General features: G+C 40.3%; 1 protein-coding gene across 1 annotated transcript in view; it reads right to left on the bottom strand.

Annotated features, from left to right (window-relative positions):
- Positions 1-935: 935 nt before the first annotated feature.
- The window catches only part of commd10 (COMM domain containing 10), a 60,144-nt gene continuing 43,979 nt past the window's right edge, over positions 936-17,100 (bottom strand). Inside the window, exons 6-7 of the mRNA XM_069139009.1 lie at positions 1,997-2,056; positions 936-1,577 (exon numbers count right to left, since the gene is read on the bottom strand). Coding sequence (XP_068995110.1) covers positions 1,539-1,577; positions 1,997-2,056 — 99 coding nt within the window. The 3' untranslated portion in view covers positions 936-1,538. The remainder of the gene's footprint in view (positions 1,578-1,996; positions 2,057-17,100) is intronic.

Genomic DNA, 17,100 nt, shown 5'->3' with positions numbered 1-17,100 from the left:
CCTTCAATCACACAAGAGACTAAATCTTTGTGATCTCATATTTACTTTGATCACTTATTCACCACTTATCTGGCAGTCGGTTTAAAAAAAAAAAAAAAGTAGCTTAAATGTATTTCTCCCAGGACTCCGGCTCCTCCTAGGGAATCCCAAGGTGCAAGCACACCAGGTGGGATATATTACCTATAGTGTATTCTCCACATGCATCCCAGTAGGACGTGTCAAGAATACCTCCACAATAAAGTGTCCAGCAAGGATCCTGATCAGAACTTCAAACCACCTTAACTGGCTCGATCCAAATGTTTGAGCTCCTCATCCTCAGCTGAAAAATTAGTCCATGGTGAGATTGTTTGAATTACTAATCATGTGCACAAGACTGGTTGGGAACATACATCTCGTGACAGGTACAATCCTCTTCCTCAAAAAGACATGTGACAAATAGGAGACATGTAGGCCAGTGTGAAAGTATACAAGTATACACAGGTAGCAACCAGTAATCGTTTGTTGATTGACCCTTGTGTTACATTTTACAAATCTGAATTCTCCAATTTGATAAAAAGCCCATCATTACACATCTAATCTGTAGAGATAGAAGAACAGAGTTATTGGTAGATCTGATAGGATTGGCTTTACTAAATCTCCATGGAAAAACAACACCCATGAGGGAACTTCTCAAGCTTGGATTCAAAGTGGGGAAGGGAGGAATCTATCCACACACACACACACGAACACGAACACACAAACACGATCACACACATATGTAAGGGCAGACCCATGAACAAGGACATATTCGTGCACCCATCTATGCACAGACACATGCATATGTGCGTGCACACACACACACGCTGGCGGTCCGCTGCGCCTCCCAGAACTCCCATCTGTTGAACCAGCAGTCCAGGTTGGTCTTAATGAGAAATAATGAGCCTTCACTAAATAACAACAGCTTGGATGGATCTCACCTCCACTTCAGATTTTATTCGAGTGGCATGGACCGGAGTTCATTTACCAAGTTACAAAATCCGTTTGTTTCAACTCAAATGGCATTTTGATAATATTTTGAATCAATTACCTTTTTTTCTTCTCAGGGTACAAATGACATTTGAAGATAATTGACTATTGGCACATTTTCAATATCTTCTCATCTACAGTTCATTATAAGTAACATATATGGCAATAAAGTATTAAGTTACCAGACTTACCAAAATGTCAATAAGAAACTTGTTTAAGAACAACTTATTTTGACAAAGAGAGTTAATTTCCCATCATGAAAATCCAAGCACAATCAGATTTATCACACTGAACTCTCAGTAATGAGCACAATCCTGGAATAAAAGGAGCTCAAAGGGAAAATAAACTTCTTCAATCAAATGTGACATTTTTCTCTGATGAATCAGAGCTAGAATGGAATAGTGAGGCCTCAAACAGCTGGCACAGCTGGCAGCAAAAAGGCTAACAACATAGTGTGTGTGCGTGTGCGTGTGTGTGTGTGTGTGTGTGTGTGTGTGTGTGTGTGTATGTTCTTGTACAAAGAGCACCAGGCATCAAGTTAGGGAATCCAACTGTCCTTGCACGATTTCAAGCTGAAAGAAAGAGGAGAACATCTTGAGTGTTTGGAAAAACAAATTACACAAAGAAGCACACACAAAGAGAGAGAGAAAGTCAGAAAGACAGAGAAGCAACAAAATGTATCAAAGTCTGAAGATGACAGTTAGATAGATGGATTTTGTCAGGCCGAGGTCTGACGATCACCACGAGACCACCGTATCGCATTTGCGAAGGATAATATAGATACACTGTGCAACTGTATGATGTACATTATATACAAGTAACGCAACAGCATCCATGGCTGAAAGGGGTCTACAGTGGAGGAGTTAGTTCCATAAAGGGGGGGGGGGGGGGGGGGGGGGGGGCAATGTCAGAAGTGTGGACATGGTGATATCTCTAATATGCAGTATGTGCAATATAAGTAACACAAACAAACAAAACATAACAAACAGACCTTGTTGTAGAACTCAAGCAGCTCCTGGTGGTTAAACTCAACAAAGACGTTTTCCTGAACCTGAGAGAGAGAGAGAGAGGGGGGGGGGGGGTTACAGATGGTCAGAGTGGCTCAGCAGTGATGGGAATAAACAAGCTCACAAATAAGAAAACTAAGTCCGGAAACATACAAGAACAACGGAGCAGAGGAGAGAAGGCAGCGATGAGAGCACGCACACGCGTAAGAGTCATGACGGAGTCTTCTTGAGCTCACTTCTTGTGCTTTCCATAAAAACCTTCATGAATTATTACTTCTCTCTGGCCAGTATGTACTATCCTCTCAGTCTTATCCATCAGACTGTTTAAAAATACACTGAAGACAACGTCACAGTCCACCAACTCGTGGAGAGAAAATCCATCACTACCCATTCTGTTGGCTTATTTTTTTTTTAAAGTCGAGGCTCGCTGTATCATTTGTGGCCCGGTGTAACTAAATATGTACGAACAGGGCAAAACATTGAAGTGTATTATTTCAACACTTACAATATACATACAAGTGCAACAGTCATATGTAAGATTGGGCCTCTATATAGGTCTTTTTTTTCAATTGGTCCACCTAAGAAAACAAACAGCTCAAGCATACAAGAAAAACAACAAACTTAGGGTCTGATTTACTGAACGTTTGCATGTGTAAGATCACGTGCAAACTCCACACCGCCCGCAAAAAAATGTCCAAGCAGATTTACTAACGACGTGCAGTGAGGATTGCATCTTTCAAATGTGCAATTTAACACAGGTTGTCCATTTTGCATGTTTGCCTGTATGCATATGTGATATTGGGCGTTTCTACCTGAAGGTGTAAAATACTTTGAGGGAACATGCAAATACATACATTTAGGACCCGCAACGATATTTACTAAACCTGAAAGTAGAAACAGAAGAAGTGATTGCGTGTTTATTTTAGTACGACTGAAAGGAACGTATTAATCAGGTGCGCAAATCTGGAGAGACGACTGCTCTTATTGTGGTGAGAAGGAGACGCAGAGAAGCCAAAGAATACGTTGACAACAAGTTTTATAACCGTGGAAAAACTTTTGAGATGACAGAGGCAGAAAGTATTCAGACATATCGTTGGTCCAGCAATAACATTTCTGAGTTGTTGAATGAACTGAATGATGATTGACAGCCAGCCACAAGGAGGAGCCACGAAAAACCAGCAATTAAAAACCTTCTTACGACTCAGCATTTTCTTGCCTCTGGGTCATTCCAGCGTATCTCTGCTTGGATATCCCACCCAGTCCCGTTATTCAGGTGTGCTGTCACAGGTACTGAATGTGTCCCGCAGAATTCACAGGGATGCTATAGGCTTCATAAGGTTCACGAGCACTCGCGACGCACTGAATGAAAAGTCACCTGCTCATCACAGAAAGATCTGGACCTGCTGATCGCTGTTTGTTGGAGGATCTCATCCACCGTCCCTCCTCTTCTATTTGCCGGGGGGGTTTTTTTTCACCTTATATCTTGCCACATACTCATAATTTAATATTTAAATCTTTTTGTTTTTCCCATGGCATTGACTTCCTCACTGATAATCTCCTATATAGCGTTTTATTCTTGTTATATTTATTAATTTCAATGGGATCATATTTTCTTCCTCCTTTTGCAGTCGTTCTACAGCTGGAATTACTTTAACACATGCAAATACCTCATTTAAATAGAGCGATTTGCACCTGATATCAAAGACGCAATTACTCTTAATAAATCACCCACAAGACGGGTGCAAAATAAATGTGCAAACTTTTGTAAAAAAAAACAACATTTAATTCAGCACCCTTTATTTTAGATCTTAGTAAATCAAGCCTTAAGTGTAGTGTTTAGTGTAGATTTTTGCCTCATACTTTAAAATTAGTGGAGGATAAAACCTGTCAAGGATATGGTAAATAAGTTCTCAGTTTGCAAGTATGTCAGTTAGTTCCCTAATTTGTCTTCCTTAAAATTGGAGCTGTGGAAGTTAGAAAGTTGAAAATAGCAGCTGATGATCATGATGAAACAAGAGTTTTTGGTAATATGATGGATGATGCAGTTTGTGTCTTATGAAGTTGGTATATGTAATTAAGATTTGAGAACATTGCTCCAATAATAAGTTTTGCTACATCTGTGTTCAGTTTAATGATAAATGCTTTGGTAATTTACATTGACAGAGCATTACATTATGTACTTCGTATTCAGTAGCCTCAGAGCATTTAGCTCTTCCTCTTTCCTTTCTAGAAAGACTGCAGGTTTGACAAATTATTAAACAGAGTGAGGCTCCTCAGAAAACCATTAGAAACCAGGGGCAACCATCACTGGACTGCTATCATCATTATCATCATCATCATCATCATCATCACCCCATCAGAAACAAAGAGTGGACAATAATCCTCCCCCATGAGCGGGTCTAATGGCTAGACACTTCTGGGTAGAATAGAAGACATGGGCCGTGTTGTAGCCAACCAAAGTGCACTCAGTTCTTTCACAGTGAATGCTGATAATGGCACCAAACTGCTTGTACCAACGAGGAGGGCAGAACAGATAAGAAGCACAAAGAAACACACCAATAAAAGTACAGAAAGACAGTAAAACCACACACGAGTTGTCTGGTTGCACACTCCCGTCTACAGCTCTCCTCCCCGCAGTTCGGTGCTCAGAGACTAAAAGGGGCTTCGGGGCTTGAAGCTAACAGGCTGGCTGGTTGGCTGGTCGGGTGGGTGGAAGGAGGCCAAGTGTCACAGCAAATTAATGACAGAGATATTAATTAGAAGCTACGTTAAAAGTCTATAAAGGAAAGCACAGAGGGCTGTTATCTCTTATCAAAGCCCTCATCTCCACAGCAGCTCCGCAGCACAAGGAAATGTAGAACAGCCTTGAAAGGAGCACTGCAAGGACAGCCCAACAGGTATTAAAACAACTTCTTAAACTGTTGTTTCGGAGTGAGATACAATAGAAAGAAGGCAGATTAAAGTTGCTCTATACGGTGATCATTTCTCAGAAGAAACAAGGTTGCTGTTAAGGAAGGATTTTATGTGAAATTTTTCATATATAACTATAAACACTGTGTTTCCAGCAGCACTACTCCAACTCCCAGCTCACTCCACTTTTTTTCTATTGATCTCCACTGTGGCAAAACACTGTTTTAATGAGGAGAAACCAGTGCTGCATAATAATTCATTTAGGTTAACACTCTTTGGTGTGTTTGGGTCACAGTAACACCACCAACCAGGCCAGAAAACTAGAAATAAAACACTCGCCAGCTAACGGCGCGGCGTTTCAAGCTTTCTGATAGAGGTGAGAAAGAGGTCAACCGAAATGGAGTTTGTGTGTCTGAAATATGATGTCGATCAAAACTCAGCTTTGAGAAAAAGAAGACAACAAACCAGACTGTAACACTTTCTGTCTGTGTTTGTCTGTGCTCATATGAATGTGAGACTGACAGTGTGTTTTAAATAGATTTTCAAGGTACTGTTTGTGTGTGTGTGTTGTATGTGTGTTTGGCCCATCACATTGTTCCTCAGGGTTGAGATTTTGCCAGGCAGTAACCCAACAAGGCTCTGACAGATCTAGGCTAACACTAATGGGGATAGGATGCATCATCCTCATCATCACAGCCCTATATAACCAGAACGCACACACACAGCCACACACACACACACACACACACACACACACACACACATATATATATATATATATATATGCATACAGATCTTATCTGTCTCAGTGCCAAAATAAAGCATGCCAGGATACAGAAAACAGGATTAATCCATGAAGATAATCAGAAATTCACTTGCATCTGGTGCTCCATATGCACGGTATGTTAGACTATACAATGATATTACAATTTAGGTTACACACTAAGGGAGATCCAAACATTTGAGAGTGAATAAATCAACAAAAGTAAAACAAACTCCGAAAGGAAATCATGGAAAGTTTTCCACACTTATCCTTAAATAACTGCAGAAATTAGGGACTACATGTTCTGTCGCAGCTCTCAGTACATGCCTGATGGCTTTCAACACTGTTACTCATACAATTCCCTCAATGAGAGAACAATGTCAGAAGAGATGGAGATGCTTTTCAGGGATTACAGCACAACTCAACATGGTGATATCACTGTTTGAATCCTTTGGCCTCCCCTGGGACACTTAGAGCAAAATTACCATTATGGCACGTTACGAATTATCTTCACAGCTTTGGAATTCATTCCTATCAATAACAACAACATTGTACTGCAATATGGGAGTTTGACAACAAAAGAGGTTTCGTGAGGAAAACAGACATGTCGGTTAAAAAAACAAAAACAAAAAACATCCATTTTAGTTTGAGTTATTTGGAAGAGAAAACAAAGATCAAAAGTCAAATTATTTTTTATATTTAAAGTTTTACTTTAAAATGATGGTAAATAACGTATAAGCAGTGGCATTATTGACAACTGTTAAATCGACACTTGTTTCACCACTGTAGCTCAGATTAAACTGTCTAAACAATTACTGGCATTCAATTTTGAACAGACATCCATGTTTCCCAGAGGATTAAGCCTACTTCACTAACTTTTCCTCTAGAGCCAGCATGGAGCTGTCAATGTTTGTTTTTTTACATTCTTTGCAAAAATGTTTCAGTGATTATTAGAAGTATTGCCATAGGTCTGGCAGTTATCTATTGTACCCAGAGAATGGATCCCGGTAACTCAACTAGTCCCGTCACTTTGTATCTCGAGCAGCAAGCACATCAGTTTTCACTTATACAGATTCCAGATCTCAGACGTTACTACACTGATGCAGGGAATAGAAACGGTGGCCAGGAATATGAAAAGAAAACCCAAACTAAAGCATACCAAATGATAATTTCCCATTAGATAATATATCTCACTGAATAAGTCCACTCTGCCTAAAGCGCAGAGAGCATCTAAAGTGGTGAACAACCTGTAACTGCTGAATTGATGTTAAGATAAGAGCAATTTTATGATATTCAGTTTTAAGAGGTTCGTTGTATTCTTGACTGAACCAATCTATTTTTTTCCAATTGATAAAAAAGCTGTGCTTTTTATCCCATCAAGTGGTTACTGTTGTCAGTTGTGTCAATTTATATAAGATGGCAGTTTATATCATAGAGTAGCAGCATTCTTATAGCAGAAGCAGTCTGTATGAATGAGGCTGGGTGAATCCAAAATGGCACTCTTCATCAATTATTTGCATCAGTGCAATAAAGTATAGCTTGGATTTGAAACACTTGTCAAAGCATAGATTTTTTTTTTTTTTTCTGAGTGCTTCAGAGAAACTGAATTTCTTACTTTTGACTGATAAAAGCAAAGTAAGGAAAGGGAGAGGGAGCAAGGCAGAGAGATTGACAGAAACTATAAGGGGAGGGGAGAAATGAGTGGCACAGTAAAAGCCAGAGAGGAGGACGAAGTGAAAACACTCACTGACGGAGAATAACAGCTTAAGTAAAAGAATAGAAAACTGTGATTGCCCAAGAGAGCTTTCATTGCAACAAACAACCGAAACCATAGTAAACATCAAACTGTAGAGAATTTTGGTGACATAAAAAACACGTATTTTATCCAGAAATATAACGTCAAATCTGTAAAACAATAATCTCTATCTACAAATTCTCAGAGTGACAGATGAGGGGACAACACTGATCGGTATCTGGGTGAAACTGTCTCCCGTGTGAACCAATCGTAAAATATGCATTGCAAAGATGGTACCAAACACAAAGTGAAGCAAATCAATCGCAAGTGTTGACAACGAGTGCCAATCAATCCTCTGCAGTGTAAATGATGTAGGTGGTTATGCCAAAGTTTGCGTGTTTCAGAGAAAGTGAAGTTCATGAGTTGGTTTGGTTTTAATTAGCAGAAAAATACAAGAAGACCTAAAAAAAAGAAATAAAAAAAAAAGAAAAAGGAAAACACATCTCCTGGTAATTACACAGACTTAACACAAAGTGTTAAGTGTGTACATTTTTTGAGGCTTTGATGTGTCCCACTTGGCACCGCAAATGGCATAAATGTTTCAACATAAGAACTGAACTGACTGGATTTGGCAGTTCAGAGTATTTGAAATTAAAATCATATTTATGATAGCACTTCTTCCAAAACTGCACAAAATGTTGTGCAGTTCATGCCTGCTCGACAAAAAAACAAATAAATATAACAAGTTTGGGTGTGAAATTGAGAATAAAAAAGGCATCGCCCTGCCTTTCTGTTGCTTTCAATGTGACACCAGAGCAGCGTTAAATCAGCATCAAAAGAAATGGTTTCTGTAATTTCTCTGCAGAACGAGGGGACGCTACATTATAGGTCCCCTGTGACTTTGTTGCATTATGTGTCCTCCGTGACTGTGAGCTCTGTGACAGTTTGTCCGACTGGAGCTCTCTGCCGCAGCCTGGTCTTTGACTTTTTGCCCGGCGGACAGAAATCCTGACACTGAAAGACAAAGAGACAGAACGAGAGATGGAATACACGGAGGGCAGAGCTGCAGGGTTTTTGGCAACCCTTTATCCCTTCTACTCTCAACACACACATGTACACACACACAGTCTGGTGACAAACATACCTTTCCCTTTTCTCGTAGCTTTACTGCTTTTCTCTCTCTCACACACTCGCATACATGTTTTTCTTTGCTTCACGACCCATCCAAACCATTATTAATCCAGGAAAAAGTACAATCCTTCCGTTTACATTGTTATGTTGCCAAGGTCACACACATCTTTACACAAACCTGATGACTATGTCACCGTTTCTCTATCTTTCAATCTGGTTTAACAACTCGTCTGCATGCTTGACTACCTCCCTGTCTCTCTGTAGTGGGTCAGCTAACAGCCACCAGTCTGTACACCATTGTTTGTCAGCTTACAATGCAGGTATTTCTGCCAACCTGTCTTGCCTGTCCTCTTTTTATTGTCTTTGTGCCAGCCAGCATTCACAAGCTTCCCCAGCTTTCTGAGCTGCATCCTGTCATCTTGCTGAAGGCTGATCAGCAGGGGTTATTGAAGAAGGTCGTCTTTCGCAGGTGACTTCATAAATAAAATTGTGGCATTTGCACAAGCGTCAAGAAGACAGTAATTGTGAAATAAATTGGCATCTCATCATTAATGACATTCTTGTTCCTTTTTTTTAATTAGAAATAAAGAGTGATTAAAAAGTTTTCATAACGCAAATGTTTCTTCTTTTTTTTTCATAAAAGTTAAGCTAACAATGTTGCAAAAGCACGCATCTGTCACTTCAACGTAAAAAAATCAACTCATGGAGACATCACCCAGATGTGGGCCCCTTTTTTGCTTGAATGTAGGAATTTGTTCGGTGCTTGAGGATGCATATGGTTATGTGTGCACGCTAGTTCAGTTGCATAGTTGTCTGTCACTGAAACAGATACTCAAACAAACGCAGCCCTGCTGTCAAAACACAGCCTTCAAATGTCTCAATCAAGATTTTTGTTGTTCGCTTTGGTGCTACAGGTGCACTGCCGGCTCTTTTATGTCGTGAGTGTTTCTGTTCATCTGTCTATACATAATCAACACTGCTGAGGTAAGCCTAGTTTGTAGCCACCTGATTCACGATGGAGGAGGAAGAACTCAGATGGGGAATGAGAGACAGGTCAAAGGTTCAGCTGTGGCGAAAAACAAACACCAAATTGGCTTGAGCATTATGCCGCCCTGAATAATAGCTATTCATTATGGCACACTGATCAAACAAAATGTAATAAATCATAAATTTAATATGTTCTCTAACTACATTTTCAAAAAAAAAAAATAAGGGAGTGGCATAATAAGGCAATTACAGTATGCTGACTATCGACCCTCAAAACTTTCAAAATGTCACGATCTATTGCAACCAGCATTTCTCAGGCATTCTGCAGGGTGTTCCTTTAGCCTGTTAGTGGACATGCTATTACAAGTCCATATACACAGAGTATTAGTATTTAGATTTAGATCATTTAAACTGTGATTCATTTGAAAATAAGTGGTCACAAGTGGATGTAATAAAACTTGTTCGAAGTCCCTGACATTAAATCTTTGTCATGCTTTTAAAACTTCTACTGTGCTTAAACAATTTTTTTTTCTCAGAAGTCAAACATTTAAGAGAGAGTAAAGTATTAAACGCTGCTTTTAAATGTTTTACTTTTCACAAATGTCTGTCATTCCTGTCTTTGTTTTCCATTGACCTGAAAAAGAAACAATCTTAGGTGCTCTTCAGCACTATTTTGGTAAATATTGTAATTTACTTTTTGTTTTATCCTCTTTCCCTTAACCTTTCTTGATTCCATCTATTTCACTTGTGATTTCTCACAGTTTGAAACTACTGACAAAATAATTGTACCTTAAGTCCATCGGAAATAAATTAAACGTAAAACTGAGACGTACAGATTCGAGACCTTTATCTGCTGATGAAGAAGAAGAGTGAAATGATGATCGTTTTTCAAATTCACACACTTTTTTCCAACTGCTCGGAGAACAGGGATGCACTCGTTGCATTTACCTGAGAGTGGAGGTAAAGACAGCTATGGGAAGAGCAAGAGTTTTTCAATTTAGAGTTTCAAAACATTGACTTTTATTTGGAAACCGTGTTCTTTTTAATTGCTTTATTGATGTTTAACCCTTGTGTTGTCCTTGGGTCAAAATGACCCGCAGCTGTGTTCAACCAAGTTCTATTTTATTTTCATATTTTTGGGGGGATCATTGGTGACAAGGAGGCTGTGAGGGTTTCTTTAAAAGAATGATGACCAATGATCCCAAAAAATATAAAAATATAGAAATAAAATAGAACTTGGTTGAACACAGCTGCGGGTCATTTTGACCCGAGGACAACACGAGGGTTAAAGTGTGCAAAGGTAACACATTTGGCATTCACCAAGCGCTAGTGGTGTATAGATGTTTGAGTTGGTGAGTGAACTTTGGCAGCTACAGCACCACTTTGGTGTGTAAAAATAAATACAGATAATTATGCTTCAGAAAGTTGTCTCTGTCACTTCAATCTGATCGGTGTTGTGCAGTGTCCAGTAGTTAATATGCTCCAGTGACTGTGGTGACCAGATACTTTTCTGTGCGCAATAGCCTAGATACCATCTAGGAACATTGGTAAATTGTAGCGTCTACCGATAGCCTACATGTGTGGCGTTCTGTAAATTATATCTATATCTAACAACCTGAGTTACACTCTTTCCCTCTACAGTGCGTGAGTCTCTGCATGCACATCAGTCACACGGTGCACCACCCACTAACACAAGTCAATTATAAACCTGTGGGAAACCCTGACACAGAGAGAGAGTGAGAAGCAGAGACACTCCCTGGTGTGTAACAATATGCCTCTGTACTGTGTTCATTCAACAGTAATTGTTAACTCGTCACCTCCCCTGCAGTATAGTATGCTGCTATCCGTTTGAAGAATAAAATGTACCACCGAATGATAAAAGAGGAATTAAACCTGAATTAAAATCTTCAGTAGCTTTGAACTTTTCTTTTAATCACCTACAGCAATACGCAATATATAACTTGTCCTGTGTGAAAACAGCAAACTGTTGGGCCGGTGGCTTTACACAAAACAGCAATGTGCCAATCAACAACAACAAACAGAAAATAACGGCTCAAAAATCAACCATGTTTAATCATCCCATGACCCTTTGAGACCAGAGCCATTCAGAAAAAAAACATTCTGCAGGACCCACATACGTTCGCTGTGTGTATGCATGCTGAAAGGGGGCCACCACAAACTGGTATCCACTCACACAACACTGTCCTGTAGTCATCGCACAGTGACAGACACGGAACCTCAAAACGTCAGCCATTCACTAAAAGCCCGTCGACTGCAACAAATAAGAACTGTCAAAGCCAAACACTAGAAACTGTCAATCACCTCTGGTATTTATAACAGAAATGAGCACAAGTAGATATGTGCACACACACATGCAGGCTCTCCCACACACACACAGAGAGAGAGAGAGAGAGAGAGAGAGAGAGAGAGAGAGAGAGAGAGAGAGAGAAAAGAGAGAGAGAAAAGAGAAGAGAAGAGAAGAGAAGAGAAGAGAAGAGAAGAGAAGAGAAGAGAAGAGAAGAGAAGAGAAGAGAAGAGAAGAGAAGAGAAGAGAAGAGAAGAGAAGAGAAGAGAAGAGAAGAGAAGACATTTTCCAAACCTTTATGACATGCATTGGATGACATGATGGAAAATCCATCCCGCAGAGTATGGGGGCCTCCTAAAAAACATGTAGAGGGGCCAACATGTCACTCAGATTTTCTCATATTATGACTTGGAGAAACCGCTCTGCATTAAGCTGGCCCTGAACCTTCTGTCAGTCTGAATATGTCCTTTCCTTAAAATGTTCTTCCTTTTTCAAATGTCCTTTTGATAAAACTGTCATTCCATCTCAACTCTGAAAACCACGAGGATTAACTACTAGCACAGAAGAGTGGAGGGTATGCTGCTACGTCGGGGGAGACGGTGGGAACTTTGACAACAATCAAAAGAAAAACAAGGCAGACAAAACAATAAACAAACTGGGTTTTTTTGCTTTGATGTGTGTGGAGACAGAAGCTGGAAGGAGGTAGCTGGCTGTAGCTCCTACAGGATGGCTTTCTGAGAGCACACCAGGAAATAGGAAATACACACACACACACTCACATCACTAACGATCCACCCCGACAAACACAAACAAAAGGCCACATATACTTTATTCTCATGGGTATGTATATACACAAACACGCAAGGGGAAAGACGCTCAGCCACCCAACAACACAAATACCAGTCACACATAAACATAAGAGGAAGCAAAAAATGAGACAAAGAGAAACACACATTCACACTTGTGTGTGCATATGTACTCTAAAACAGCGGTCTCCATGAATGGATAGTAAACTGGATGTTATTTAACACTTAATAAGCAGTTGATGTTACAATTATACAATGAAACCATAAATGCGTGGGTACTTTTGGTCAAGTTTCAACTATTCCAACCATGAAGGAAATATTTTAATGTTTATTGTTTTGTATGGCTTTTGCTTTTGCTTTTTTTTTTTCTGATTTGGTTGAGTTTTGTACTTCTAGCAGGTAAATGTTGTTGCTTTCTGTTTTTGTCCATCTTGCGTCTATTTTTGCTACTTCCTACTTTCCTTTCTGCTGTAGCCCACAAAGGGAGTACTGCTTGCTTCACCTTTATAATTATTTTGAATTGCTTGTCCTACTTGAAAGAGCAGGGGGTACACTGATGCTGTGGTGATGAGATATACAATCGGGAGCTGCACAGGGGTGTTTTTAAAAAGTTGACCGGATGCTGTGCTTTACTCGTTATGGCTGTCTGCTTGGCTGATCTGTTCTGGGCAGATCGACATGATCTTCGTCCATCTTCCAGACACGTCTGGGATGCTGTCTACTGGTATGTCAAGCAGTGACAGAAGGTTGTCCAGTCTGTAGAGAGGCCCAAACTACGAAGGTGTTCTTGAACCTCTGTCGTGCACCACCTGAAGCGGACCAGACGAGAGACCTTCCGCAATCTAGAGACCAAGGAGCATGCAGCTGCTTGCAGGTGCAGCTAACTTTTCTGTTGTCCACATATGAAGCTCTTGCTTGTCAGGTGGGAGAGGTTTAGATGTTGTTGTTTTTGCCTTTTCCAGAAAACTGCACACTCAAGCTTTAAAATGTTCCAACAGACTCAGCTAGATGGGCAGCCAAGTGGTTATTGCAAATTTACTAGTTGATTAGTGGGGCTTTTCACGTACCCCCTGGCAACAGCACATGGAATGGGAATCATTGCACTAACACGCAAGTTTGCTGACACACACACACAGAGATACATCACTACTTGTATGTGACCTCCCTCTTGTCACACACCATGCAGTTTCACAATCACTGGCCTCAGGCAGCCATAGCATGAGGTGAGCTCTTGCTCTGTCTCCTTCAAATTGAGGTAATTTCTGTATCCCTTTCCTTTTACCATCTTTCCCCCCATTTCTCATTGATAAGAAACATCTCCTTTCTTGATGTACTCCTTTTCTTTGTCTCTGTAACTTCGCCTCAGCTCCCGTCTCCCCTTGCATTAAGTGACGCCTTGTTATAAACAGCCCATCAGTGAGCTGTCCATCCGTACCTCGGCTGTGGACTGACATTTATTAAGAGTCAGCTTTGCCTGCAGTCTCTCTTCCTCTCTCTGCATCCCCACATGAATACAGAGAACCAATTAGAGGAAGAACAAGGCTTATGTCTACATGCTCGGAGAGACTAGGCCACAAACATAAACAAGGAGGAGAGGAGAGGAGAGGAGAGGAGAGGAGAGGAGAGGAGAGGAGAGGAGATGTTTGAATAAATCTGTAATATCTGAGTGACTGCACAGAAGTGGAAATGGGAACACTACCTATGGTGCTAAATGGGTGCTTTAACAAAGGCTGAGGACAATAAGTGTGCGGTGAATAAAAGAGACATTACACACTTGCTAAATGAACATAGAACACCATCCTTCAACACATTAAACACACTGGGACACCCCGCACAGCCAAATTGTGCAGCAAACTCTCATTCAGCAAAGATGAGGATTGACATTTACTTCGAGCGGCAGGAGGCAGCTCCCGGAGCTAAACAAATAACATCCTCAGTGGTGGACTGAATAGGACGATGGATATTTTGCCTATTGGTTTTGTCACACATGGCTGAGGTCAACGATGTCCTGTCTGTCCAGTTTGAGTGTGCGTATGCTTGTTCATTATTTGCTTGTGCGTGTGCGCGTGTGCGGTACCTATTCACCTCCCAAATTAGAATTCACCACATCCTGTGTTGTGGTTAGAGACAATGGGACATGACTAGGCTTCCACCGGAGTGTACTGTTACCACATCCGCCTCATGAATCTTCACATGCCAGGCAGCAAAACACAGTGCAGCACGAACACAAGTGCCTTATTGATGGTGATCTCCATCTGTGGGACTCATTCAGACATGATTCACAGGGAGGAGACAGGAAGATAAAGAAAAAAGACCCTCGTAGGTATGACATCTTGAACCTCGCTGTGTCTGACTTATGAATTCATTTTTGGCTTTTATTTGCAAACCTCTATTTTGGAAAAGTTCCATGTTGACTCAGGAAAGAACTGTTGTATAGAGTTTCTGTACAATGTTTGTATGGTACAGTATGTGACATCTGGCACACACAAGCCCACAGAAGGCAACACGGGAAGTTTATTGTGAGCACAGAGTGGTAGACTGTTTACTAAAACACGGCAAGGAGGAGTCATGTTCCTTCAACAAGGAGGACATTCTCTATTATCAACACATAAGCAAGAAGCTATCTAGGATTTTTTTTTTTTTAACATAAGCAACTTGGGTTTATTTATTCATTTTTGTATTTGATTTGTTTTGTATTTAGCATTTAGGATGGGTCCACCTCATATAGTTCAGTGGGTGTCACAGCCTCTGCGTCTGGAAAACCTGTTTACATGAAGGTTCGCTCAACCCCTGTGAAGGGTGGACCAATCAGCGACCAGCAGAAATAGCTAAGTGCAACGACGTTGAAGTCAAGAGTTTCATTGGTAATGTAGTTCCGACAATGGTGGCGCTAGATAAAGTTACAGTTGTAAAACTGCTGGCAAATATCAAGGAATTGAAGCTGGAGCAAGAAGAATGCTTCAAATTTAGAAAACAGTCTGCAATAGTCATTTACAGACATGATGTTGGACGATAGCAGTAACCCACATTAACTCTGACTTGCTAGTATGGAGAAGTGTTGTGCATTGCGAGGGTCAGAGTGGTTTAATGGTTAATTGAAATACGAACAAAAACTTAAGTTGTATCCTTATATTGAATATGAAACTTGAACAGCCAGTGGTTTGAGGGCGTTTCAATTTGATCCACACCGGCAGCGTTCCTAATATGGAGTGCCTTTGTGCACCTTTTGGCTACTATTTTTAGAGAACAGCAGGGTCCTGAACTCAGCTCTAACATGCTAATCATTTGCCACAAATGGATGGAAGACGTGCTATATGTTTTACCCTAATTCATATAATAATAGGTGTGTCCTTCTGTGCTAAACTGAGTGAATTTAAGTCTGGCATACCAGGCGAGGTGGGAAAATGTGAAAAAATGACTGAATGGGATTGTAGTCACGGACCATAAAACAATATAATCATTGATCTTGATCGATATAAAATCCCGATATGCAACTAGTTCACTCACATAGGTGGCTTCCATTATGTTGCCTTAACACTCAAGACTCTTCTTGCTCATGTAATGTTTGTTGCAACTGTTAGGGCTGAACAATAAACAATCTACACAGTTATCACTCGTATTAGTGTAATAACATCAACCTGGATGGAGGTCTGTTCAGCCAGAGTAATTAAAAACATGTGGGTGTGAAGGACCTTTAATGATGCTAACAGTGATTTCATTCAACACTTCATTAGGCTCATTAAAAGGTATGTGTATAAATAATATATTTTCTTACCAATTAAAACGTTTCATTCATATAATTAATAGTAATCAATACAATGACATCAACAACCCAAAACTCCAGAAGCACATGCACACAAGAGAACATTTTGAAGAAAAAAAAAAAAAAAGGAAACAGAAATCAAAAACATTATATCATTAAATCAATATAACGTACATGACTCATTTGCTTTAAGGAACAAAATGAGCATACATAAGGACATTTAATGTTGCAATCATTAATGTTTGTCATTATGTCTGAAGAAAAGAAAAGATGAGAAAGCGTCAGACATACAGGCATCGACAGCGGTGCTGTGTCTGAGAGAACAGCATGGCTTCTGTTAGAGGTCATTTGTCAGGTCATTAGGTTCCCCCAGTTAATGAAATAAAAGAATAATAAAGAATATGTCTATGATGTGAAACACAGAGAGTGGCTGTTCGGTGTGGAGTGTCCTCCTCCGCCCACCACTTCCCAGCCTACACATGAATACATGCAGCGACACAGACCCTTGCACACAAGCATTCTTTTTCTCTTCGTTTCTTTCTTGTACGCACACACACACACACACACACACACACACACACACACACACACACACACACACACACACACACACACACACACACACACACTGTTGACGGTCTCTAGGTGGGCAAGGGTGGGATTTTCACACGCCTCAGTCCCCAGAGCA

This window comes from Embiotoca jacksoni, unplaced genomic scaffold (assembly GCF_022577435.1).
Source record: "Embiotoca jacksoni isolate LCO1_2020_lvr unplaced genomic scaffold, fEmbJac1.0.p SCAF_8, whole genome shotgun sequence".
Taxonomy (NCBI): domain Eukaryota; kingdom Metazoa; phylum Chordata; class Actinopteri; family Embiotocidae; genus Embiotoca; species Embiotoca jacksoni.
The sequence above is the reverse complement of the archived record's forward strand: the minus strand, read 5'-3'. Positions and strand labels throughout refer to the sequence as shown.